Below are 23,626 nucleotides of genomic sequence, written 5' to 3'. Positions count from 1 at the left end.
TAGGGGGGCAGGTACTAAGGAGGGTGGATATGCTGGGAAATGGGAGTGGAATATGTATTGGCAGATCCTTATTCAAACAGCAGGTGGTGGTTGCTCTCTTGAGTTATCGATGGCAGTTAATGTCCCTCCTACCCACCCCCCCAGTTACCAATGCCTTAAACTTTCGAGACTTGGGAGGTGCTGGCAAAAAGTTCTGTGGATGTCAATCTCAGGGTTTGTCCCTTTCTTCCCTCTGCTTCCACATAGGACTACAGAGGTTTTAAATGTAATTAAGAGTTCATCCTGGCAGGATGGCTCAGTTGATAAGTGTTGTCCTCATACACCAAGGTTGTGGGTTCAATCCCCAATCAGGGCACATACAAGAATCAACTGGTGAATGCACAAATAAGTGGAATAACAAGTGGATTCCTCTCTCTCTCTCTCTCTCTCTCTCTCAAAATCAATAAATAAACATTAAAAAAAAAGTCAAGGCTGAGGGCCCCAATAGCCAAACCTCAGTTCCTCTTCAGCTCATAGCTGATATGGGGGAAAAACTCAGATGTCTGATCTAATGGGGCAGTGGATTTGGAGGTAGAGACAGAAAATAGTCTAAAGACTAAAAGTGAGAAAATACTGAAATATTGTGTGAGGATTTTAGAAGCCACACAGTGATAAAGTAAATGTTGGTTTTCTGGCACAATTTTGGATTATTAAAAGAGATGGTTTATGAGCATTTAGACGAGTGTGATCATAGATGACTTCTTCCCAGCCAAATGCTGGCACACTTAAATTTATTTTCATTTTGCCAAATATTCCTAAAGAGGGAGATTTGGGGAACTGACACATTGCATGTCCTTTATTAATGTGCTCCAGCTAAACCACCAGGAATACACCTGCAGTCAAACAAACTGGGTTTAATGCTCATAGCAGTGATGGAGAGCGTGGGCCATGGGGAACTGGTGTGCCTCAGTGAAAGGGTGTTAGAAAAGAGTTACAGAACTTGTACTCTGGTAAGTGATTTGGGGGAAGGTTTAAGGAAGTGGGGCTTCATTCTGGGTTGGGTGCTGTCAGGAAAGCAGGGATAGATAATTCTATGGGTATCTTTATCCTATCCAGAAAAAGGGCAGACCAGAGTGAAGCAAAACTCTAATTGGTAATGAAACAGCAGTCGCTCAGCTGGGAGAGGGACATGTTTGCTATTCTGTGGTTTGCACACAGACTGACCTTTTATGCTTAAACAAAATTGTGATTTTTTTTTTTGCCTCACTTCATCATAGTCACTTAGTGCCCTTGTCCTATGTTGGTGATTTGTGAGATTCATTGTGTCCAACAGAAGAGCACTGTTTCCTACCTGTGAGCTGGAGTCAGCACCCACCAGCTCTTGAAGCCTAGCTGTGTCAGGCCAGTTCATAGGTGTCGGGAGCTACTTACCTCTTTCTCTCCTCCTAAGTCACTGCAAACAAAAGAATAATTAAGAATCACTTAATAGTACAGTTTGGTGGAATCCAAACTGAACATTTGTATGTAGTAAATACTGATTAGTGCATTCATGTTAAGGAAGATCTGTAGTCTCTAGTGATATACCCAAAGGATATGGTTCTTTTTTTTTTAAACTTGTATAAAATATAAAAGTCTCTGTTATCAACAGTAACACAAGGACATACGAAGTAATATTGGAAGTGTTTGTAACTTGGATTGACTATCAATTTGGATCAATTTGGATTGACCCCCTAAAAAATTGGGGTCAATTTGGATCAATTTGGATTGACCCCCTAAAAAATTGCTTGAGCCAGCTTGAGGAGTAAATGCAGAAATCTATATTAGCAATGAGAACAACACAGGACTTCCAATTGGCTACAAAAAAAGGTCTTAGCTTTTTTTTTTGGAGCTCCATAGGGTAACAGACCCGTAATCATGCATTGTAAATATAGCAGCTCTTCCGTGTCTGTCTGAATGGAACCACTCCTAAAGTATTGTGTGTTCTTCTAAATGTAATTTTTAGAAGGCCACTGACAAACCAGTGGGGTAGCTGAATAGATGTCTTTGGAGATGCCCAGTGGATATCTGAATATCTGAAGGGCTGTCCAGTGGAGAAAAGGTCCTGTCTTGCTGCATAGGAAATAAACAGGGAGTTCTAGAATAATAGCTAACATTTATTGAGTACTTAATATAAGTCAAGGCACTTTACGTGCAGTATCTAATTGACAACATGATGTGGATATTAATCTCATACCCATTTGGCAGAAGAGAAAGGAGTCTTAAAGAGGATTAATCAGCGCTGAATGTAGTGGCTCAGTGGGTGGGCATCATCTTGCAAACCGGAAGATCTCAGGTTCGATTCCTGGTCGGAGCCCATGCCTTGGTTGCAGGCCAGGTCCCCAGTTGAGGGGAGAGGCATTGGATCAATGTTTCTCTCCCTCTGTTCCTCCCTTCTCTCTCTAAAAGTAAATAAGTGAAATATAAAGTAAATAAATATTTAAAAAAGGATTAATCAGCTCAGGGTTCCCCAACTAGAAAGGAGTAGACCAAAGAATCTATTCAGACAGTCTGACTCCCGATTTGACATAACAAAGTTCTAATGTAGAGCCATCCAACAATGGGACTACTTACTACTTTGTTGTGATTTGCTAGAATAATACAGAGGAAATTTCCTCTAATCCTGTTGCCCTTCCATTTTGGGGAGGGGGTAAAACCAGATTACCACATTCAATCCTCTGCCTCCCTAAAGAAGCAACTGTAGTTTACATATAAATGCAGATTGCAAATCCAGGAAGTCTCTAAGGAAGACACTTCCTCTAACGGCTATTCTTTTTCCAGTTACCATTTACTGCTTATCACCACCAGGTGGCACCTGGGCAACAAAATCGTCAATGGGCGGGGACCCACCCTGTTTACTAGCTCTGGTGTCTGCATTGCAGCTGCTGATTGTGTGGCTCTTGGCCCCAGCTGGGAAGAGACCTTCCTGAGGATGAGTTTTTTGTGTTCCATATGCCATCTTCATTAGGATGGTCTGACAGTCTAGATGGGTTGAGGAAGGGAGAATTTTGGAACCTCCATAGGTTACCCTGTCTCCCATCTTAAGACCCCCTCTCTCTACTCCAATGCTTGGCAAATTTCAGTTTATAGGGAGGTTTCCCTATAAGGAGCTTCATTCATTTTTCTCCTATAGTTCTGCTTCATCAGCTGGGGAGCTGATCATTCTTACCTCCTTCAAACTCCTTAAGCTCCTTTTCTACCTGCTCACCTCTGAGAATATGGAGGACATAGGAGGCAGATAGAAAATTGTTCCTACACTGCTCTGCAAAATGAAGAGGCAGTCTAGATAATGTAAGCCTCAGAGAAGTAGAGAAAGGGAAGTGAGAAGTTTCAAGATTGGGCAGCAATAGATTTTAAGCAGCTTTGATGAAACACAGCCTGATGAATTCTATGCCCTGCAGAGCCAGAAAAACTTTATCAGCTGCAGATCTAGTCTCGTCTCAGTGATCAACTCTAGTTCCCCTGCTGTATCAAACAGAGTAAAGCCCCATAAATACTGCATTAAACAGTAATCATTTTATGACCAATCCCTTCCCTCCAGGGTTTCCAGTTAGTCTAGTTTTTAAGTCCCTGGACAACACTCCACCTCTAAGTCCAGTTAACTAGTAGCAGTTGTCTTCATCAATGTGCCCTGCATTTCCTCCTTCCTGAACCGAACTATACATTACAGTGTAGAACTGTATTATCCCAACTTTCTGACCGTATCCCAGACCTTCTTTCTAACAATGGCAAATGAGAAACGGAACCGTCTCATTACTCTTGGTTTCTTATATTTGTGTTCTAGCAGTTGTCAAGGTCAGGAAGTGCTTGGAAAATATAATAATTTCTGCTCTAACTGAGCCTCCCCCTTTTTGTAGCCAAATTAGTTTTAATCTGCTGTCTATTATAGAATAGACTAATTCTTGGAGATTTCTAAAAAGAAAAAAAGCCTCACTTCCTGTTCATTCCGCTCCTGCCCCCCTTCCCGGAGGGCTAGATGATCTCAACTGTAATTTTCGGATTCTCCAGTTTTCTCTAGCTTCTGTCATTGCACTGCATGGACTGGGTAGAGGACTAGGGACAGGATAGGCAGAGTAGGTAGGCCGTAGAACACTTTCATTCCAAATAAGGCCGTTTCCTTTCCTTGTTAAAGATAGCCAGGAACATATCGAAAGAATGTGCCTAGGATATGAAAACTATCCCTAGCTGACAAATGAACATGCAGGAATTCCAGGCCAAATCCTGCCAAACCGAATGGAGTAGGAGGGAATCCTGGCCCTCCACAAACCCTCAATTTCGCAAGTCCGGTTCTCTCTAAAACCAAGTAATTGGCGATGCAGCTCTGTGTGATGTCAAACCACAAGCAGTCCAATCCCACGTTGGGGAGCTCCTGGTCCCGCCTCTTTAAATGGTAGGCCACACCTCCTTCTCTTTCTAGCCAATCCAGTGCTGCTCTTTAGCCTCTTTCTTCCTTTTCCCGCCTTTGGCACTCTCGTCCAATCACGGAGGCCCTGCCTCCCCCCAGCCCTCTCCCCTTCCTGGAGGGAGAGGGGAGGGGCTTCGAGCTTTTGACTCCACCTCGGTCTCTGCGGCGCGGACCAACCCGAAGCATTAGAAAGAAAGGGTGTGGCTTGATGTCCCCTCCCCCATTTTAGGGTTTACGGTATGCTGGGGGGCAGCTGGTTTTAAGACTAGGCAACCTCCAGCGGGTCTCTAGGTCCCGCGGTTCCTCCCAGAAGTGGCACCATGGAGGGCTCCCCTGGAGACAGCTCCAGCCCCAGCCCCAGCCCCGAGGACCAGCCCTCAGTTCCTTCCGACCCCCCAGACCTGACTCCCACTGCGCACACACAGCCAGACCTGAGTTCTGAGGACCAACCTGCCCGCCCAGGCGCGGCGGGTGAGGCTCTGGCGATGCTAACTTCGTTCGGGCGGCGGATGCTGGTGCTGGTGCCGGTGTACCTGGCCGGGGCAATGGGACTCAGCGTGGGTTTCGTGCTTTTCGGCCTCGCCCTCTACCTGGGCTGGCGCCGGGTCCGCGAAGAGAAAGAACGGAGCCTTCGAGTAGCGCGGCAGCTGCTGGACGATGAGGAGCGGCTCACGACGAAAACACTTTACATGAGCCATCGAGAACTGCCTGCGTGGGTGAGCGACCACCCTCAATCCTCTGTGCAGCATAGCTCCCTTCTAGCCCCTCAGTTCTAGGGCTCTCCATCCCTATATCTGAAGTCCCCTATCGCTGAAGTCAGCTCCCCACCCAGAGACAATGGGCCCCACCCAGACTTTCCCTTCCTGCCTCTTATCCGCGTGTCTCTTGGGACCGACTGCCCACCACCCCTGCCTTTCTGCACGCCCAGAGCCTGATCCTTCCACATAATCAGGAGATCTTCCCCTATGCTTGGGCAAGTAAGCCGTGGCTCTCCCTCCCAGCCAAGCTCCTACTCGCTTCTGGTGTCACTCACGCCTTTGTAGCGCTTGGGCATCTCCGTTCCCACAGCTGCTCAGAGGATTCCTACCTCTCTCCCATCCTCAAGACTATCCCCCCTCAACCCATTCAAGGCTATAAGGTTCTTTTCTTTTCCCCACGCTTATCCCCGGTGACCCGCTGGGCTACAGCCCTGGGAGCACTGCCCAACTTAGATTCCTGCACCTGGCCAGATCCTCCGGCCGTCACCACCTTCCAGCCTCGGGCAGGCGGGCCGCAGAGCGGCGCAGGGCTGGCGGCTGCTGGACGAAGGGCGGGGGTGCTTGGGGGTGGGGTGGGGAGGCCGAATACTGCGGTGCCCGCAGCCCACACTTCAGGGTCTGGGCCGGCCCCACCCTTTTCCGGACTGTGGGCTGTGCTTGGTCCGCGCTCAGATCAGATCTTTATCGTTGTGCCCCTCTCCTTTGGTGGCGAGCCCAGTGCCTTCCCTTAGGCCTTGCAACGACAGAGCCCGTTACCCAGTCTCTCCCTACTCCTCCCTACCTGCTCCTTCCAGCAGATGTGCCAGTCTAGAAGGACAGAGACAAGAGAGATGAACAAAGTTGACTCTAGACAGACGCCACCAAGCTTCCCAGGCCCTGGGGCTGAAGAAGGGGGAGGGGGGAGTGGTCCCAAGGGACTTGTAGCCCAGGCAGCAACCGACCTTTTTTCCTCCTACTCTTCAACATGGAAACTAATCCTCCAGAAGCAACTACCCCATCTCCTCCCCCAATACAAAGCACAGGTGTCCTTCTTTCCCATAAAAGGAGCCACATCTGATAAAAAACAAATAAAGGGAAGAAAAAAAAAAGGCCAGGGCCTAAATAGCTCTTTTGGTCCCTCCCTGATTCAAGGAGCTGCTTCCCTTTTCATCTTTGTGACATAGAAGCCCCAGTCAGAGAAGAGGGAAGGCTGCACAAAGGAACCAGGCCTTTTCCAATCCCAGAATTTCCTCCCCAAACTGTTTTGGCAGGACCTCCCCCTCCAGAAAGAATGTGCCCTTCTCACTCCTCCTCAGCTCCAGCAGCTGTCATTGCACATCCCAGAGTTATCCACAAAGCAACTTTGTGTGGCCGACATCCCATTGGCTCCTCTTCTCAAACCTCAGTGCCCCCAAACCCTCCGGGGTAAATGACACCTCGGGTCATACCAGCCCCTTCCCACAACCCCTGACTGTGAGGAGGCCCTGGCACACTTAGGTTTCCTTTTCTCTGTGGGCATCCCAACCCCCACCCCAGCACCTTAGTAGGAAACCACAGGTGGAGGGTGTGCTCATCACTATCTCTCCCTTCCCCACTTCCAGGTCAGCTTCCCGGATGTGGAAAAGGCTGAGTGGCTAAATAAGGTGAGGGTTGATCGCCTTGATTTTTAATTTTCATGAGGGAAGCATGGGATTCCTTTCTCTATTTTTTAAAAGATTTTATTTTATTTTTGGAGGGGAAGAGAGGGAGAAAGGGAGAAAAACATCAATGTGTGGCCGACTCTCATGCGCCCCCTACTGGGGACCTGGCCTGCAACCCAGGCATGTGCCCAGACCTGTAATCAAACTGGTGACCCTTTGGTTCACAGGCCAGCACTCAATCCACTAAGCCACACCAGCCAGGGCGGATTCCTTTCTCTTGTCAGACCCTGCCACACTTCAGTTCTAGCCCCAGCCTAGTCCCCAGTGCTCTCTGTGGGGAGGAGTCTGAAGGAACTTGACTTCAGAGGGAGGACTGGGTTTTTTCTATGACTGGCCCCCTTTCCTTCCAGATTGTGGCCCAGGTCTGGCCTTTTCTGGGCCAATATATGGAGAAGCTTTTGGCTGAAACTGTGGCCCCTGCCGTTCGAGGCTCCAACCCCCATTTGCAAACATTTACATTTACACGAGTGGAACTGGGAGAAAAGGTATGTGTGCAAGAGGGAAAGTAATGGGTGGAAAGAGATGGGACAGGCAAGGTGGGTTGCCCCGAGGTCTTGAGATACTCCTCCCTTCCCCTTCCCTCTCTCAAGAATTCATCTCTCTCTAGCCATTGCGCATCCTAGGAATCAAGGTTCATCCTGGTCAGAATAAAGAACAGATCCTGCTAGACTTGAACATCAGGTAACACCACTCACAACTCTTCCCATTTCCCCTTCAACAGGATCCTGTTCACTTACACTTGACCCCCTTCCTCCGACTTCAGCCAAGTACTAACTTTCTTTGTTCTCTTCCTCACCAATCCCCAGCTATGTAGGTGATATACAGATTGATGTGGAAGTGAAGAAATATTTCTGCAAAGCAGGAGTCAAGGGCATGCAGGTGGGGCAGATATCAGGGCGCTCCCATAGTAGGGAGCCTTTGCCCTAAGTTTCCTTGGATGTAGAGAAGTCTGGGGAGGGAAAAGAGGCATTTTTCTGAGGAAAAACTTGATCTTCTTTCTCTTCTTATCCCAGCTTCACGGTGTCCTGCGGGTGATTCTTGAGCCACTCATTGGAGACCTTCCTATCGTAGGGGCTGTGTCGATGTTCTTTATTCGGCGCCCGGTAAGGAGGGAAGGGGAAACAGGATTGGGAAGGCGAGGGTAGCCAGCTGTGGGGAATGGAGAAGGGAATTGACAAGAAGGGTGAGTTCTGGCAACTGCTGGGTAGATATGACAATGCCACCCTAGGCTCTGTTCTAATTGCTCTGCTCTTTCTTTCCAGACCCTTGATATCAACTGGACAGGGATGACGAACCTGCTGGATATCCCAGGACTCAGGTACCAAGGGCTTACTGAGTACCTGTGAAGTGTTCAGCCTGGCCTGGGTGCCCCAAGGTCACAGAGCAGTGAAAGACGCGTGGTGTCTTCCTGGAGCCTTGAGCCCAGGCAGAAAGATAAGACAAATACCCCCAAAAGTGCTGTGCTGTGACTTTTCCCTTGTGGGGGAACAAGCACTTTGGCAAAGAATGAAGAGGGCTGCAGACTGCTCAACAGGGGCAAAAAGAGGAAGAAGGGGCAAGGCAGTAGGTGGGAAATTAGGGTAGAAGAGTAACAAAGGGGTTTCAGGAAAGGAGTGACTTCTAGCTTTAGGTCCCTTGGTTGTGGGAAACATAGTTGGGGTTGGGGATATTGTAAGTTGGGGCCATCCTCACCTTTTCCGTGCCCTCATTCAGCTCGCTCTCCGACACCATGATCATGGACTCCATCGCTGCCTTCCTTGTGTTGCCCAACCGATTGCTGGTGCCCCTTGTGCCTGACCTTCATGACGTGGCCCAGTTACGTTCCCCTCTTCCCAGGGTATGGCTTCTCCCCCATTAAGCAGAGTTTTTCAGAACCCCTATGCTGGGCCCATAGTTTCTCACTATTGGATTCCTACACTCAGGGCATCATTCGGATTCACCTGCTGGCTGCCCGAGGACTAAGCTCCAAGGACAAATATGTGAAGGGCCTGATTGAGGGCAAGTCAGACCCCTATGCACTTGTGCGAGTGGGCACGCAGACATTCTGTAGTCGTGTCATCGACGAGGAGCTCAACCCCCAGTGGGGAGAGACTTATGAGGTAGGAGAGCTGAGGTGCGGGGCTGTGTGAAATGGGGAGGCCTCGGAAGGTTGCGAGGCAGAATACTGATTGGATGATCCTCAGCGTCGCAGCCCGTGAGATCCTCATCCCTCTGTGCCCTTCAGGTGATAGTGCATGAGGTTCCAGGTCAGGAGATTGAGGTGGAAGTGTTTGACAAGGACCCAGACAAAGATGATTTTCTGGGCAGGTGAGAGTCCGCCTGTGTTAGGATTTTAAAGCCTCAGTGCTAGCAAGGTCACTGCTAAGGTCAAAGCTAATTGTCATCCTCTCCCAGGCCTGGGAATTGTGGTCATTTTCCTTGCCAACCTCCCTATCCCTTGCCCCCACACCCCCACAGGCCTGTGGGTGGGTGTGTGCACACACACAATCCTCTCCTGAGTGTAAGAAGGGAGTCTTGAGATCTTCCAGTTATTTCTGGGTGAGTGAGTAGAGGGTCAATGACATGCTACAAATTACAGCATTCCCCCTTTTTCCCTCTCTTTGCCCACCTCCACAGAATGAAGCTGGATGTAGGGAAGGTATTACAGGCTGGAGTACTGGATGACGTGAGTTAAGGGGAAGGTAGGGGGTGGTCTCACCCATTCAGCAGAGAATGGCTGCTGTATTGGTGGGGAAGAGGCTGGATGTCTGTCTGATCTCTACTATGCCTGACTTCCTTCCACTTCTTCCTTCAGTGGTTCCCTCTACAAGGCGGGGAAGGCCAAGTTCACTTAAGGCTAGAGTGGCTGTCACTTTTGCCAGATGCAGAAAAACTGGAGCAGGTAACCAATGTGGGAAACAGGAAGCTGGCAGGGGAGAAATGGGTATCAGGAAGTACAAGGGACTGTGGGGACTAAGATCTGACTACTGCCACCCCTGCAGGTTCTACAGTGGAACCGAGGAGTCTCCTCCCGACCAGAACCCCCATCAGCTGCCATCTTAGTTGTCTATCTGGATCGGGCCCAGGATCTCCCTGTGAGTGTAGCTTCCAGAGGCAGGTGAACAGAGAGCCTTGGGTACAGCATTCCCACACCCTCTCTTTCCTTTGCCTGCTTCGCTCCAGAAGCAACAACATGTAACACAAGGGTTCCAAGGAAGAAAGGGTCCCAGAGCCACCTCAGGGAAAAGATTCTGCTAAGAGCCCACCTTCCCTTGCTGAAACAAAAACACCCATGATACTGACTTCTGAATTCTACCCCCCACAGCTAAAGAAGGGGAACAAGGAACCCAACCCCATGGTACAACTGTCAATTCAGGATGTGACCCAGGAGAGTAAGGTGAGGGCCAGGATATCATTGTGCGAGGTGTCATTTGTGAGTGGGGCTGGGGGTGGGGAGGGCTGTTTGGGGGAAAACCTCTAATGGCAAGGGCTTTCTGGAGAAACAGGAGTGATATTGTGGTACGGACCCTTTTTAAAACAAATTTATTTGGGTGACATTGGTTAATAAAATTTGTGGCGTGTACCCTGAATCCTGCACATCTTCAGGCTGTCTATAGCAACAACTGCCCGGTGTGGGAGGAGGCCTTCCGATTCTTCCTGCAAGACCCTCAAAGCCAGGAGCTTGATGTACAAGTAAGATAATCATCTGCTCAGCCCCTCCTGAACACCCTATTCCATCTTCTCAGATCTGTGCCATTCTCTCCATGTTCTCCTTTGATTTCTTTCTTTCTTTTTTTTTTTTAAGATTTTATTTATTGCCCTGGCTGGTGTAGCTCAGTGGATTGAGTGTGGGCTGTGAACTAAAGGATCATCAGTTCGATTCCCAATCAGGGCACATGCCTGGGCTGCAGGCTGGGTCCCCCGTACATGAGCGTTAACCACACATTGATGTTTCTCTCCCTTCCCCTTTCTCTAAAAATAAATAAATGAAATTAAAACAAAAAAGGTTTTATTTATTTGTAGAGGGAAAGGGAGGAAAAGAAACATCAATGTGTGGTTGCCTTTCACACCCCTCCAACTGGGGACCTGGCCTGCAACCCAGGCATATGCCCTGACTAGGAATTGAACTGGTAACCCTTTGGTTTGCAGGCTGGCACTCAATCCACTGAGCCACACCAACCAGGGCTGATTTCTATTTTTAATCCATCTACCTAGACTCTGCCTCCTCTACTCTCTTTCCTGTTCTCCACATGTGTAGAATAATTTTTTATAATTAAGAATTGTCCACTTAAAATAAGTATTTTTATGGTATATAAGTTACGCCTCAATAAAGCTATTGCTTTTTATAAATATTTTATTCATTTTTAGAGAGGGGGGAAGGGAGGGAGGAAGAGAGGGAGAGAAACATCAATTGGTTGCCTTTCACATGCCCCCAACTGGGGACCTGCCCTGAAACCAGGAATCTAACCAGCAACCTTTAGGTTAGTGGGATAATGCCCAGCCCACTGAGCCACACCAGTCAGGGCTCAATAAAATCATTATTATTTTTTGTTTGTTTTTAAAGAGATTTTATTTATTTATTTTTAGAGAGAAAGAAAGGGAGGGAGAAAGAGAGGGAGAGAAACATCAATGTGTGGTTGCCTCCCACATGCCCACTGGAACCTGGTCTGCAACCCAGGCATGTGCCTTAACCAGGAATCAAACCAGCAACCCTTTGGTTCGCAGGCCAGTGCTCAATCCACTGAGCTGCACCAGCCAGGGCAAGTTACTGTTTTTTAAAAAGAGCAGAGAACATATTGAGTACATTGAATAATAGATACGTTGTATTGTAAATGTCATAGAAAAAGCATGAAACAGTACCTGCCTTCATGAAGTTTACTAGCTAGTTTCATAGACGACACACATATATAAAACCATCCAAAAAGAATTAAATATTAATTAGTGGGAGTACAATACCTATAGTATAGTGCTGAGGATGGCCAGAGATAGGTACAGAGGCTGGAGTAACTAAAGATTTTGTGACGGAAGCAGGCTTTTACATGGACCTTGAAGGGATAATTAGGATTTAAATAGGCAGAGAGGATAATGAGAACTTTCCAGGTAATGGGAACAGAATGCGCACAGGCGGAAGTGACCATGGAGTGGGTGAAAGACTGTGAAAGGTTGGCCCAGAATGGAGCAAAAGGTCTGGGACGGGCACAGAGAGAATGAATCTGGAGCCATATTATAATTTCCCCAGGATGCTTCCCTTTTCCCTGATCTCTGCACTGCAGCTCCTCCTCCTCTGCCTGTAGGTGAAGGATGACTCCAGGGCCCTGACTTTAGGGGCACTGACCCTGCCCCTGGCTCGCCTGCTGACTGCCTCTGAACTCACCCTGGACCAGTGGTTCCAGCTCAGCAGCTCTGGCCCAAACTCCAGGCTCTACATGAAGCTGGTTATGAGGGTATGGAGAGGGAGGGGAGTGCTGAGGGTGGGGAAGGGCCTTGTAGATTCCTTAGTATTAAGAGTAAGGAAGGGGGAATCCTTTAAGATGAAATGAGCTAGTATTATATATGGAAGCACCTAGCAGACACACAAAAAGTTTGTAGATCTAACTAGGGAAAGATATGGTGTATAAATAGGATGAGCATGGAGGGAACCCCATAGAAATGAGCCCAAATAAGATGGGTACCAGGTTTCCTCGTCAGTGCCCCTGCTCTGCCCCCAAATCCCCACATACCTGCCTGCCAGTGGCCAGCTGCAGTTCTTTGATTTGACAATCACACTACCCTCCCAGATCTTGTACTTGGATTCATCAGAAGTGCACTTCCCCACTGTTCCTGGTGCCGCTGGTGCTTGGGACCCAGACAATGAGAGTCCCCAGACAGGCAGCAGTGTGGATGTCCCACCTCGACCCTCTCACACTACTCCTGACAGTCACTTTGGGACCGAGGTGAGTCTATCCGGAAAGGACTAGGGTCTGCTTGTCCGCTGTAAGTGTGCAAAGCCTGTTTCAGGGTTGGGTCTGACAGGTTTCTTTCTCTTTGACTGCCTTCTGGTGCCCCTATCTGTGCTTTTTGCAGAATGTTCTTCGGATCCATGTGCTAGAGGCCCAGGACCTGATTGCCAAAGACCGTTTCTTGGGGGGATTGGTGAAGGGCAAGTCAGACCCCTATGTGAAACTAAAGCTGGCAGGCCGGAGCTTTCGGAGCCGTGTTATTCGGGAAGATCTCAATCCCCGCTGGAATGAGGTTTTTGAGGTCAGAGTTAAGTGGCTAGGTCTCCTCCCAGTCCTGCCTCTTTCTTCCCCCATCTGTGAGAGTGGTCCAAAAAAGCTCGGGGTGGGGGGGTGTCTAGTCATTTGGAGAAGAAAAGGCGAGATTCCACTTTTGTCTGTACTGTTCTCTCCCACTAGGTGATCGTCACATCGATTCCAGGCCAAGAGCTAGAGGTTGAGGTTTTTGACAAGGACCTGGACAAGGATGACTTTCTGGGCAGGTGAGAGGATGGGAGTCCAGCAGGGAGACAGGCTGAGCCTCTGTAGGCCTTAGAAGTCTGGCCTCAGGGAGACAGGGACTTGGCTCTAATCACTGACCTCTTGTCTTAATCTTTCTCCTCTACAGGTGTAAAGTGAGTCTCACCACAGTCCTGAACAGTGGCTTCCTTGATGAGGTGAGCATGGAATTAGAATCATTCCTGATCTTGACCCAAGGCTTATTCTCATAGGCCCTCTGCCCCCACACCCCCAAGTTTTAACCCTGCCTGCTACCACAGTGGCTGACCCTGGAGGACGTCCCATCTGGCCGCCTGCACTTGCGCCTGGAGCGTCTGACCCCCCATCCCACTGCTGCTGAGTTAGAGGAGGTAGGGAAGGCTACAGGAGGAAGGAGGGGCCCCCAAATGAACACGTCTATCTGATTTTATTTTATTTATTTTATTTTTTACTTACTGATTTAAGAGAAACATTGACTTTTTTGTTCCACATATACATTTCATTGGTTGGTTCTGGCAACCTTGGTGCATCCAACCAGCTGAGCTTTCTGGCCAGGGCCACTTCTGTCTGATTTTAAGGTGTACGCCAGGTCCCAGGCTGTCAGTCACTGCTCTCCAACCCCGTGTGCTTTTCTCCAGGTGCTGCAGGTAAACAGTTTGATCCAGACTCAGAAGAGTGCGGAACTGGCGGCAGCCCTGCTGTCCGTCTACGTGGAGCGGGCTGAGGACCTGCCGGTGAGATCTGCTCCCCACACCCCATGATTCCCTGACCCCACTTCCACTTCCCTCAGATGAGGATGCTCCTGGTGTGTCTGGAATAACAGTAAATCCCTAATTCCTCTGTTCGATAGGGTGGAGCTAGGGTCAGAGGAATTGCCTGTCCAAGGAGGGTGGTGGCTGTTACCTGGAGGGTGGAACATGACTGCCGGCTCTGGGTGTGATTTGTGAGAGGAGGGGGAAAATCTACCTAACTCGGTCCCGACTTAAGGCAATTTTTAATATTTATATTAAATACTAAATATTTAGTATTTAATGGTGTATTCTCTTTCTAGCTCCGAAAAGGTGCCAAGCCTCCCAGCCCTTATGCTACTGTCACTGTGGGAGACACTTCTCATAAAACTAAGGTATGGGGGAATGCTGCGCGGAAAGAAAGGGAGGGGCAAGAGAAGTAGAGGAGAGACTGTCAACCACTGCTCTTCACCCCCCATGTCCACCAGACTGTTCCCCAAAGTTCAGCCCCTGTCTGGGATGAGAGTGCCTCCTTTCTCATCAGGAAACCAAACACCGAGAGCCTGGAGTTACAGGTACTATAAGTTCATTCTACAAACATTTTGCAGATTCCCATCATGGGCCAGACATTGAACCAGGCACAGGGTGTTTAGCAATAAATGATCTAGTTTTCATCTTTATGGAGCCCACACTCTCTTTTGGAAGAAAAATAACCAGAGGACACTTTGCAGACTTATAACTGTTGAGGTAAAAGGCACTGTGGAAAAAAAAGGCGGGTTCCAGCTCAGACTAGGGAAAAGGTAGTAGTAAGACAGCCATCTTTAGATGATGCCTCAGCTTAAGGGAAAATAGGTCCTGACCAGGAAAAGAAGGGTAGGAAGCTTTTCAGGCTGAGAAAAGAATGAAGGAGAAAGAAGGCAAATTACAGATTAGAGAGGCAGCCAGGAGCAAGATCACAGGGGCTGCTGAATGTTACACTAAGCACTTGGATGGTATCCTAAAGGCACAGGGAGACATTGGAAGGAATGAAAGGTGACACACCCAGATGTGCTTTATGCTAAGAGCAGGGTAAAGAATGGACAACACTGGGGGCAAGCAGATGAGTTAAGAGATCATTAGAGTAACTAGAGCAAGAAATAACAAAGACCAGATGGTATTTGGTGGTTACTTTGACATGGAGGCGGGGGAGGAACAAGGAACAGCCTCGATGCTAACTCCTGAATTTTTGGCATGGGTGGCTGGACAGGTAAAGGCACCATCGACAGCATAGGAAATGCACAAAGTAGAAGTTTGTGAATTTGAGTTCTCTGAGGGACATCCAGGGGGAGACAGCCTTTTAGAAGGCAGATCTATGTCCTGTTATGGTGTTCCTCCCTCTCCTTCTTTGAACATCATGAGCAAACAACAGGTAGCAGCTGTCAGTGGTGTAAGTGAGATCTCACAGAGCATGTATAGAGTGAACAGCAGACAACGGATGGGCATGCTGGGCACTGTAACAACAAAAGGGCAGATGGAGGAAGAAGAGCCCTTCAAAGGGCCTGAGGTATAGCCAGGGCAGTGGGACACTCACCTGGAAAGAGTGAGTTACAGATACCAAAAGAAGAGTGTTTCAAAAGACAGAAAGTGGCCAGATGTTGCTGAGAGGGGAAAGCTGGATGACTGAAAATTACTCATTGACTTTGAACTAGGAGGTTATGGATTATTTCAGCAACTTCAGTGGCATAAATGGAGCAGAAACTAGATATCAGTGAGTTGAAGGGTGAACCAAAAGTGAAAAGGTATGAGAGGTAGAGACAGAAGTGGAAGGTAATATAGGGGTGCTGACTTCCTCTTATGGAGGAGTCAAGAAATAGCTTCTAAAGTACATAGAGCCCTGGCTGGTGTGGCTCAGTGGATTGAGTGCCAGGCTGCACCGGTTCAATTCCCAGTTGGGGCATATGCCTGGGTCCCCCATTGGGAGTGTGCAAGAGGCAACCACAAATTGATTTCTGTCCCTCCCTTCTCCTCTCTCTAAAAATAAATAAATAAAATCTTTAAAAATAAATAAAGTAGATATAAAAGTAAGTGGACACTTATATGAAGAGAAACCAATAGAATTTAAAATAAGCTATTATCCTGGCCAGATGGCTCAACTGGTTGGAGTGTCATCCCTTACATCAAAAGGTTGTGGGTTCAATCTCTGGTCAGGGCACATACCTAGGTTGTGGGTTCCATCCCTGGTTGGGGCACATACAGTAGGCAACCAATTGATCTCTCTCTTTCTCTCCATTCCTTTCTCTAAAATCAATAAAAAACATATTCTCTTGTCCTGGCTGGTGTGGCTCAGTGGACTGACTGACTGCTGGCATGAGAACCAAAGGGTTGCCAGTTCAGTTCTCAGTCAGGGCTTGTGCCTGGGTTGTAGGCTGGGTTCCTGGTTCGGGGTCTGCAAGAGGAAACTGATCAGTGTATCTCTCAAACCATTAACAACATTAGCAGAGGTAGAAATGTAAATGAGTATACTTCCTCATCTTCCTATTCCCATAACAGGGAATCAATCAATGGATATCAAAATTGACAAATAGAGATATAGGCATATTAATTAGAATTATGTTAGAACAAAGGAACTGGGAAGTGTTGGGGTTTGCCCTGTCTGGTCTCAGGAAGCTGTAAACCCTGTGGCTAAGGCTGAGTAAGAGACCTCTGAACCAGGAGACACTAAGGAGACAAAACTTATTTCCCTGGCAGGGACACTGCCTGTTCTGTGCCGTCCCCCAATGTTTGATCAGTTAGCCAATGACAGGTAAGATTTCCCAAGGGGGGAATCGCCTAAGACAGGCATGATCATGTGGAGGCCTCAGGGAAGGACTTAGGGGGCTGTGGAAATGAAGGGGTGATCGACATCAACCCCTGCCCCCTCGGCTTTGTCAAAGCCTGAGTCCTTGTTCTTAGTTGTGAGAAATCCAAGTCTCCCAGCTGCTTTTGTCTCCTCTGCCCAACTCAGGCCTGCAGAAATAACAGGGGCGGTACAGTCCAGACCAGAGTTGTCGGACTCCCCAGGGTAATCAGGCCTGGGACATAGAATATGCAAGATCCTGTGAGATCTGCTTGCTGGAGTATGCTCTTGAAATAGAATATGAAGGCATGGGCAGGAAACAAACCTAGCCTTTTAGGTCCTGTAGTCTTTTTAAGTGATAAAACTCCAAAATCTCAGCCCAGAATCCCAGCAGGAGATCTGCCAGCCCCTTTGAAAACTACCTACTTGTTTTATCTTCCCTGCCAGACAGTAATCCACAAACTGTATCTGTATTCTTAATAAAAGCCTGCTCGAGCAAGAAAACAGGGCGTCTCCACTAGAGAGAGTGGCCGTTTCATCCCTATTTCTCCACAGGACTTGGTTGTCCGTGTGTATGTTTTTCTCGTGTTTTGACGAGCATCCGCAGTGATGGATACTGCTGGCCAGTATCCGCCACAGGGAAGGTTTTATAGGTTGTTAACATTTGGAGTATGGAAATGGAGTGGGATGAACAGAAAACATTTAAACCTAATTCCATTTTTTAAAATACTTTTATATATTGATTTTGGAGAAACATTGATTTCTCCACTTATCTGCACACTCATTGATTGATTCTTATATGTGCCCTGACCAGGGATCAAACCTGCAACCTTGGCTTATTGGGATGATGTTGTAACCCACTGAGCTACCCAGCTAGGGCCTAATTCCATTTTTACTGTTCTTCCCCCTGTGCAGATATTACTGGTATGCTTTGTGAAAGCTTAAGGAATAAAGATAGTATAATCTACTGTGGTTAAGGAAGGAAGGAAGGAAGGAAGGAAGGAAGGAAGGAAGGAAGGAAGGAAGGAAGGGGAAGCAGTGGCACCTACCACTGTTGTCAGGGTTTCCCTGCCCTTCACAAAGGGGAGTTTCTCACTAAAACCACCCAAGAGTCCAAAGCATTTGAACCAGGAACACTAGGATTAAATCTTTTCTCTTTTAATCACAGTGCTGTTGTTCTACAGGTCCGGGGTGAGGGGTCTGGTGCATTGGGCTCACTATCCCTGCCCCTCTCAGAGCTCCTTGAGGCTGACCGGCTCTGTGTGGACCGCTGGTTTACGCTCAACAATGGTCAAGGGCAGGTGCTACTGAGAGCACAGCTGGGGGTGAGTGCCAGGAGATGGTGAGCAGGAGCCGGAGGGTGGGCGGGAACAGGGCTGCATCCTCTTAGTGAGGTAGTGGAGCAGAACTCTGCTTCCTCTGCTCACAGCTTCCTTGCCCTCCTAGATCCTGGTGTCCCAGCACTCAGGAGTGGAAGCTCACAGCCACAGCCATAGCTACAGCTCCTCATCTCTGAGTGAAGAACTAGAGCTCTGGGGGGGGCAGCCTCACATCACCTCCTCAGGCCCAGAGCTCCGGCAGCGCCTAACCCATGGTGACAGGTAAAGGACTGGGATGGAAAGATAGAATGCAGTCAGGAATGTAAAGGATGAACTACAGCCCTGACTCATGTGACTCAGTGGGTTGGGTCTCATCCTGCAAACTGAAAGGTCACCAGTTCGATTCCTAGTCAGGGCACATGCTCAGGTTGCAGGCCACATCCCTGGTTGGGGGAATTCAAGAGGCAACTGATCAATGTTTATCTCATTCTTCCTCTCTCCCCCTCGAAAAATAAATAAAATCATTAAATAAATTGATCAATGAAGGATGAGTTACAGGTTCCATAGGCACCGCCCCCTCCCAGACCTATCTCCGTCTCTCTGCAGTCCCGCTGAGGCTCCAGCTGGGCCTCTGGGCCAGGTGAAACTGACTGTTTGGTACTACAGTGAGGAGCGAAAGCTCGTCAGCATTGTTCACAGTTGCCGGTGAGACCCCATCCATTTGATTCTCCAAGTTCTCGCCATCGCTTGCTTGTGTCGCCTTATCACCCTCATCCTCCTGTTGCAGTGCCCTTCGACAGAATGGGAGGGATCCCCCTGACCCCTATGTGTCACTGTTGCTGCTGCCAGACAAGAACCGGGGCACCAAGAAGAAGACCTCACAGAAGAAGAGGACCCTAAATCCTGAATTCAATGAACGGTCAGTCAGTGGACATTCAGATGGAGAGATGGCAGGCCTGACAAGGACACCTGCCTCTAATACCCAGTCTCCCCAGGTTCGAGTGGGAACTGCCCCTGGATGAGGCCCTCCGACGAAAGCTGGATGTCTCTGTGAAGTCTAATTCCTCTTTCATGTCAAGAGAGCGTGAGCTGCTGGGGAAGGTAAGGGTGAACATGGACAGGGTAAAGGTGAGAGTTAGAAGCTGCTGGTATCAAGGCTGTTGGCGAGGAAGCACCCCAAGTGATGTTATTTTGTAGGTGACCCCATCACCTCTACACTGGTTTGGGACCAGGAAGTATGATGGGACATGGTCTGTGGAGATAGCAAAATAATTACTTGTCTTTACCATTTTCCAACACAGGTGCAGTTGGATCTCGCTGAGATAGACCTTTCCCAAGGCGCAGCCCAGTGGTGAGTGTCTCAGTGGGCTGGGGATGGGCCCAGATATTCAGTGGGAGAAATCCCAATCATAGGAAGGGAAAAAAGGATGCACACTTAGGTGAGAACCGCTGATTCTCTGACATACAAAAGCCCTTAGTTTCTGTCTCATTCATAAGAAGACACAAGAGTCAACTTTATATCTGAGTATTCTCTGCTTCTTCCTACAGGTATGACCTCATGGATGACAAGGACAAAGGCAGCTCCTAGGAGCCGGGATTAACAGCCTGCTGTCTCTTTGCCTTGCCTCTTGCTGCATTACTGCCTCAATGCAATGAGCCAAAAGCTAGGGCTTTAGAGCTGAGCCTGCAGCCCTCAGCCCTCTCACCTCTCAGGCTCACACTCGGGCCTTTGCCTGACCAAAGAGGAAGACCATATGTTACCCTTTCTTTACTGCACGGCCTTTATTCTGGGCTCCTGGAGCAGGGACCTGAGCTGGCTATTTCCTACTCCGCCTGCAAAGTCTCCTTTCTTCCCAGCTCTTCAGGGCCTTCTGTACCTGTGCCTGGCCACTGGCAGCACTAGCAGTGGCATTAGCTTATGCCAAATACACTTTTGGAAAGATCTTTTCTCTTTATCACCTTCTTCCCTGTTGTAAACAAGGAGGGAAAATACATGGGTGGGAAGGTGGATAGGCTCACCACTCAAGCTCTGACCCTCGGATGACTGCATGTAGCAAATATATAGCAACCCAGGCCCCCATGGCCAATTCTGTCCCCACTTTCCTCAAGCCTGTCCTGAATTTTATACCTGCTATGATGACTGGTGCCAGCCAGTCTCCTGATTCACTCTGGGAATTGAGAGCACTTGGGTTCTAATCAAGCCTCAACTAGCAGGTATCACTCTTGGAACCTTTGGATGGTGCTGTGCAGAGGGCCTTCTAGGGCTCAGGACAGCAGGGCCAATTTCTTTGTCTAGATGCCTAGGCTGTTAACTCACTAATTAGAACTAAATCTCATTCTGCACCAACTCTGCCAATTCACTGTGTCTTACATTAAACATTATAATCAAACCAGCTGTGGCTCTTTTCCTTAAGGACAGGGAATCCAGCCTACCCATCAGATGCTTATTCCAAGTGTCACAAGCCTTTATTCAATTCTCAAATCATGTCAGTTTACTTAGTAGTCAGAACCTACTGTGGTTGCAGCCGCCAAGAAGGTTGGTTCTGTTGAGGACAGTCAAAGGACCTGTGTGAAGCAGCTGCTACTGAGTTTCTGGTGAGATTCATTCCCAGTCACTGATGAAGTATGTTACCCAACTTGTCTGCTGACCATTATCTCATGGACTCTTCAGGGAAAGGATTCCCAAACCCAGTGAACCTGGAAGCTCTGTGCCTCAGCACAGGCTCAGAGTGTCTCAGTATAATGTTTACTTACAACCAAAAAGATGTTAGGCCCATCCGATGGGCAGCTAAATGAGAAGTACCGTATTATGCTGTGTATAATGCACACTTTTCTGCCCAAGTTTTTGAGGGGAAAATAAGGTTGCGCATTATACATGGTAGTGCTAATTCTGTATCTCTATAAATGTTTTTAACTTTTATTTATGCTTATGCGTTAAAAGTGTAACTCTAGAAAGCAATAACGATATCTATATGCAGAATGATACCCTGGAATATGATAATCAGTTTTGTTTCTAAGTATAAGTAAATAAATCATTGAACTTAAAAATTGAAACAAAAGATTTTTTTTCCTGAAAGTTTCAGCCAAAAACGTGGGTGCACACTGTACACGGGAGTGTGTTATACGGTGCATTATGGCAAAATACAGCACTTTATACACATTTATACCCATCAGATCTGCTTGCCTTGAACTCTGCTCCTTTCGGGCCCTGCCTGGAGTGCAAGCTGTGCAAGCTGTGCAAGCTGTGCTCCGTCTGTTCTACAATCACATGAAGGGAGAGCGAGATGGAGGAAGAGGGAACTACTGAAAATGGTCACTGAAATAGGAACTTGGGAGATTCCAATCTGCTTCAGGGGAGATCTGTCATCTCCTGAAAAGCGTAAACTTAGGGTGCTGCCCACTGGGAGTATAGGAAAGGCTCAGGGGAAAGAACTAAACTCAGTTCCACAAGGAGTTGCCAAAAAGTCACCTTATTAGCAAAAGCTGAAGTTAAACTCCATGCCTTCTACTAACTCAGCTCCTGTTTTATTTTTCAATAATTCCTTTGTAGTCATTTCTGGTTCTTCCACTATTCTACTTCCTTCCCAGCAACTTAAGGGAATCCTAAGCCTTGGCTATGAGCAAGAGGTCTCAGTTGCTCTCCACCTGACCCAGGAACTAGGGGGGAAACCCCAAAAGTACAAGACAGAAGGACATACTTCTAAGGACTGTCTTATATTTGGTACTGGGCATGTGGCCCAAGACCTGTTCTAGCTGGCTTCAGCTAATACAACAGGGATCTTGCAATGTGTGACTTTAAGAAGCACTCTTGACCTAGTTGATCACTTCAAGTAATAAACATTTCCAGAAAACTAGAGGACATGGCACAAATTCTCCCATTCCAGAAGGGCCCCTACTCTTCCAACCTTCTCAAGATACACAAGGCAGGAAGAATTGATCCACATGTTAAATACAAGATGAGATGATTCAATACATTGTTACAATTCTATACACAAAGATTGAACAAATTGAGGGTCATTAATCACAGGAATTAAACAAATGTACTGTTATTCCTCAAACAGCCAGGCTTCCACACTGACATATGTGACACCTATGTCTTCCAGAGAAAGGCAAGTACAGTTGCATGAGTACCCTGTAACTTGTGTTTACAAAGACTTCCTCTTGGAATGTGACTATTGGCCCAAACGGTGTGTTGTAGTTGAGTGTGGCAACACAGTTGTCTAGCCAACAGCCATTTCCCTCTCTTCCCTATATATAGAAAACCCCAGAGCATTCCTTGTGACAGGTGAGCCAACTCCAAGGGATTAATCACACGATTCTCTTTGATACATAGTCACTTTCCCAGCTTCCCTGCAACTGGCTTGTGACCCAGCTCTGGTCAACAAGATGTAAAAGGAAGTCAGCTGTGGACCGAAGTGTCAACAGAAGAGAGCCTGCATTGCCTCCTTTCTGCTGCAACAGAAGTGGCAGGAGAGGCAGCAGCCTTCTTTAAGGTGATGAAGTCACTAACACCAGGAGGAAAGGTTAACATGACTACAGGAGTACCTATTTTATAAATTAGCATTGTCTTAAAGCCTGCTTTTTTCATTCAACACAAGCATCTTTACACTTCATTAAATATTCTTTTTTTTTAATCCTCACCTGGGGATATGTTTATTGATTTTTTTAGAGAGAGAGAAGGAAGGGGAGGCAGTGGGGGAGAGAGAGAGACAGAGAGAGAAACATCAATGTGAGAGGGAAACATCAACTGGTTGCTCCCATCTGCACCTTGACTGAGGATCAAACCCGCAACCTAGGTACATGCCCTGATGGGGGATAGAACCTAAACTGTTCTGGTACATGCGACAGCACTCCAACCAATGGAGCCACTAGGCCAGGGCTGTTAAATATTCCTTGAAAATATAATTTCTATTAGTTGTGTATTAATTCTATAGAATGCACCAGAATTTAACCGAACCCCAGTGTTCTCCTGTTCATTGTTGGAACATAAACAAAAACATTTGTACACATCTCACATGATTGCATTAGGGTAAGTAGAATTAGTGGGTCAACTTCTGTACTTCAGTGACTTTCAACACATTCTTCCAAGCTGCATTCTAAGGAGATTGTATGAGTTTTCTACATTCCCACTGACATTACAAAAAAAAAAAAATGTGTTTTCCTACTTCTCTCCTGGCTATTTTAATTTAAAAAAAAAATCCATGTCAACTGATGGGCAAAATCTTGCCTACCTTTATAGAGTTTTCTGTCTCTTCCTTTACTGTCAGATAACCATGTGTCATTTCTTGGTGCAGTAAGCCCTCTCACCATCAATTCCTCTCCCTACCACCTGTCAACTTTCTTTTCTTTTTAGAAAATTTTAAAGATTTTATTCATTTACTTGTAGAGAGAGGGTAAGGGAGGGAGAAGTGGGGAGAGAAATAGCAATGTGCAAGATACACATGGACACATCCCC

The 23,626-nt window shown here is 47.5% G+C and overlaps 1 protein-coding gene and 2 long non-coding RNA genes across 3 annotated transcripts; 2 read left to right on the top strand and 1 right to left on the bottom strand.

Moving 5' to 3' along the window:
• Positions 1-1,240: 1,240 nt before the first annotated feature.
• On the bottom strand, positions 1,241-2,122 carry LOC118499057. The gene is made up of 2 exons (XR_004901559.1): positions 1,749-2,122; positions 1,241-1,709 (listed from the first exon to the last, which is right to left on the bottom strand). It is a non-coding gene; the product is annotated as an uncharacterized LOC118499057 (long non-coding RNA).
• A 324-nt stretch (positions 2,123-2,446) lies between these two features.
• Positions 2,447-21,023, top strand: ESYT1 (extended synaptotagmin 1). Its single transcript, XM_028531768.2, has 31 exons — positions 2,447-5,136; positions 6,759-6,800; positions 7,208-7,342; positions 7,465-7,538; positions 7,664-7,736; positions 7,871-7,960; positions 8,120-8,175; positions 8,571-8,694; positions 8,780-8,956; positions 9,082-9,164; positions 9,474-9,522; positions 9,652-9,738; positions 9,839-9,931; positions 10,162-10,233; positions 10,443-10,529; positions 12,131-12,280; positions 12,614-12,769; positions 12,900-13,076; positions 13,232-13,314; positions 13,440-13,488; positions 13,591-13,680; positions 13,948-14,043; positions 14,361-14,432; positions 14,526-14,612; positions 18,037-18,177; positions 18,299-18,453; positions 18,778-18,876; positions 18,959-19,090; positions 19,167-19,272; positions 19,473-19,522; positions 19,720-21,023. Exons 1-31 carry the CDS (start codon positions 4,741-4,743, stop codon positions 19,757-19,759), a joined length of 3,321 nt encoding a protein of 1,106 aa, XP_028387569.1. The 5' UTR covers positions 2,447-4,740; the 3' UTR covers positions 19,760-21,023.
• Positions 16,500-17,574, top strand: LOC118499058. The gene is made up of 2 exons (XR_004901560.1): positions 16,500-16,650; positions 17,492-17,574. It is a non-coding gene; the product is annotated as an uncharacterized LOC118499058 (long non-coding RNA).
• Positions 21,024-23,626: the final 2,603 nt, after the last annotated feature.

The sequence above is a fragment of the Phyllostomus discolor genome, chromosome 2 (assembly GCF_004126475.2).
Source record: "Phyllostomus discolor isolate MPI-MPIP mPhyDis1 chromosome 2, mPhyDis1.pri.v3, whole genome shotgun sequence".
NCBI classification, from domain to species: Eukaryota; Metazoa; Chordata; class Mammalia; order Chiroptera; family Phyllostomidae; genus Phyllostomus; species Phyllostomus discolor.
Note: the sequence above shows the minus strand (reverse complement) of the source record. Positions and strands in the feature narration are given on the sequence as shown.

Coding starts and splice junctions, on each gene's coding strand:
- ESYT1 (XM_028531768.2), top strand. CDS start 4,741: ATGGAGGGCTCCCCTGGAGACAGCTCCAGCCCCAGCCCCAGCCCCGAG. Junction 14,044..14,360: donor AGCGGGCTGAGGACCTGCCG/GTGAGATCTGCT, acceptor TTCTCTTTCTAG/CTCCGAAAAGGTGCCAAGCC. Junction 14,433..14,525: donor ACACTTCTCATAAAACTAAG/GTATGGGGGAAT, acceptor CATGTCCACCAG/ACTGTTCCCCAAAGTTCAGC.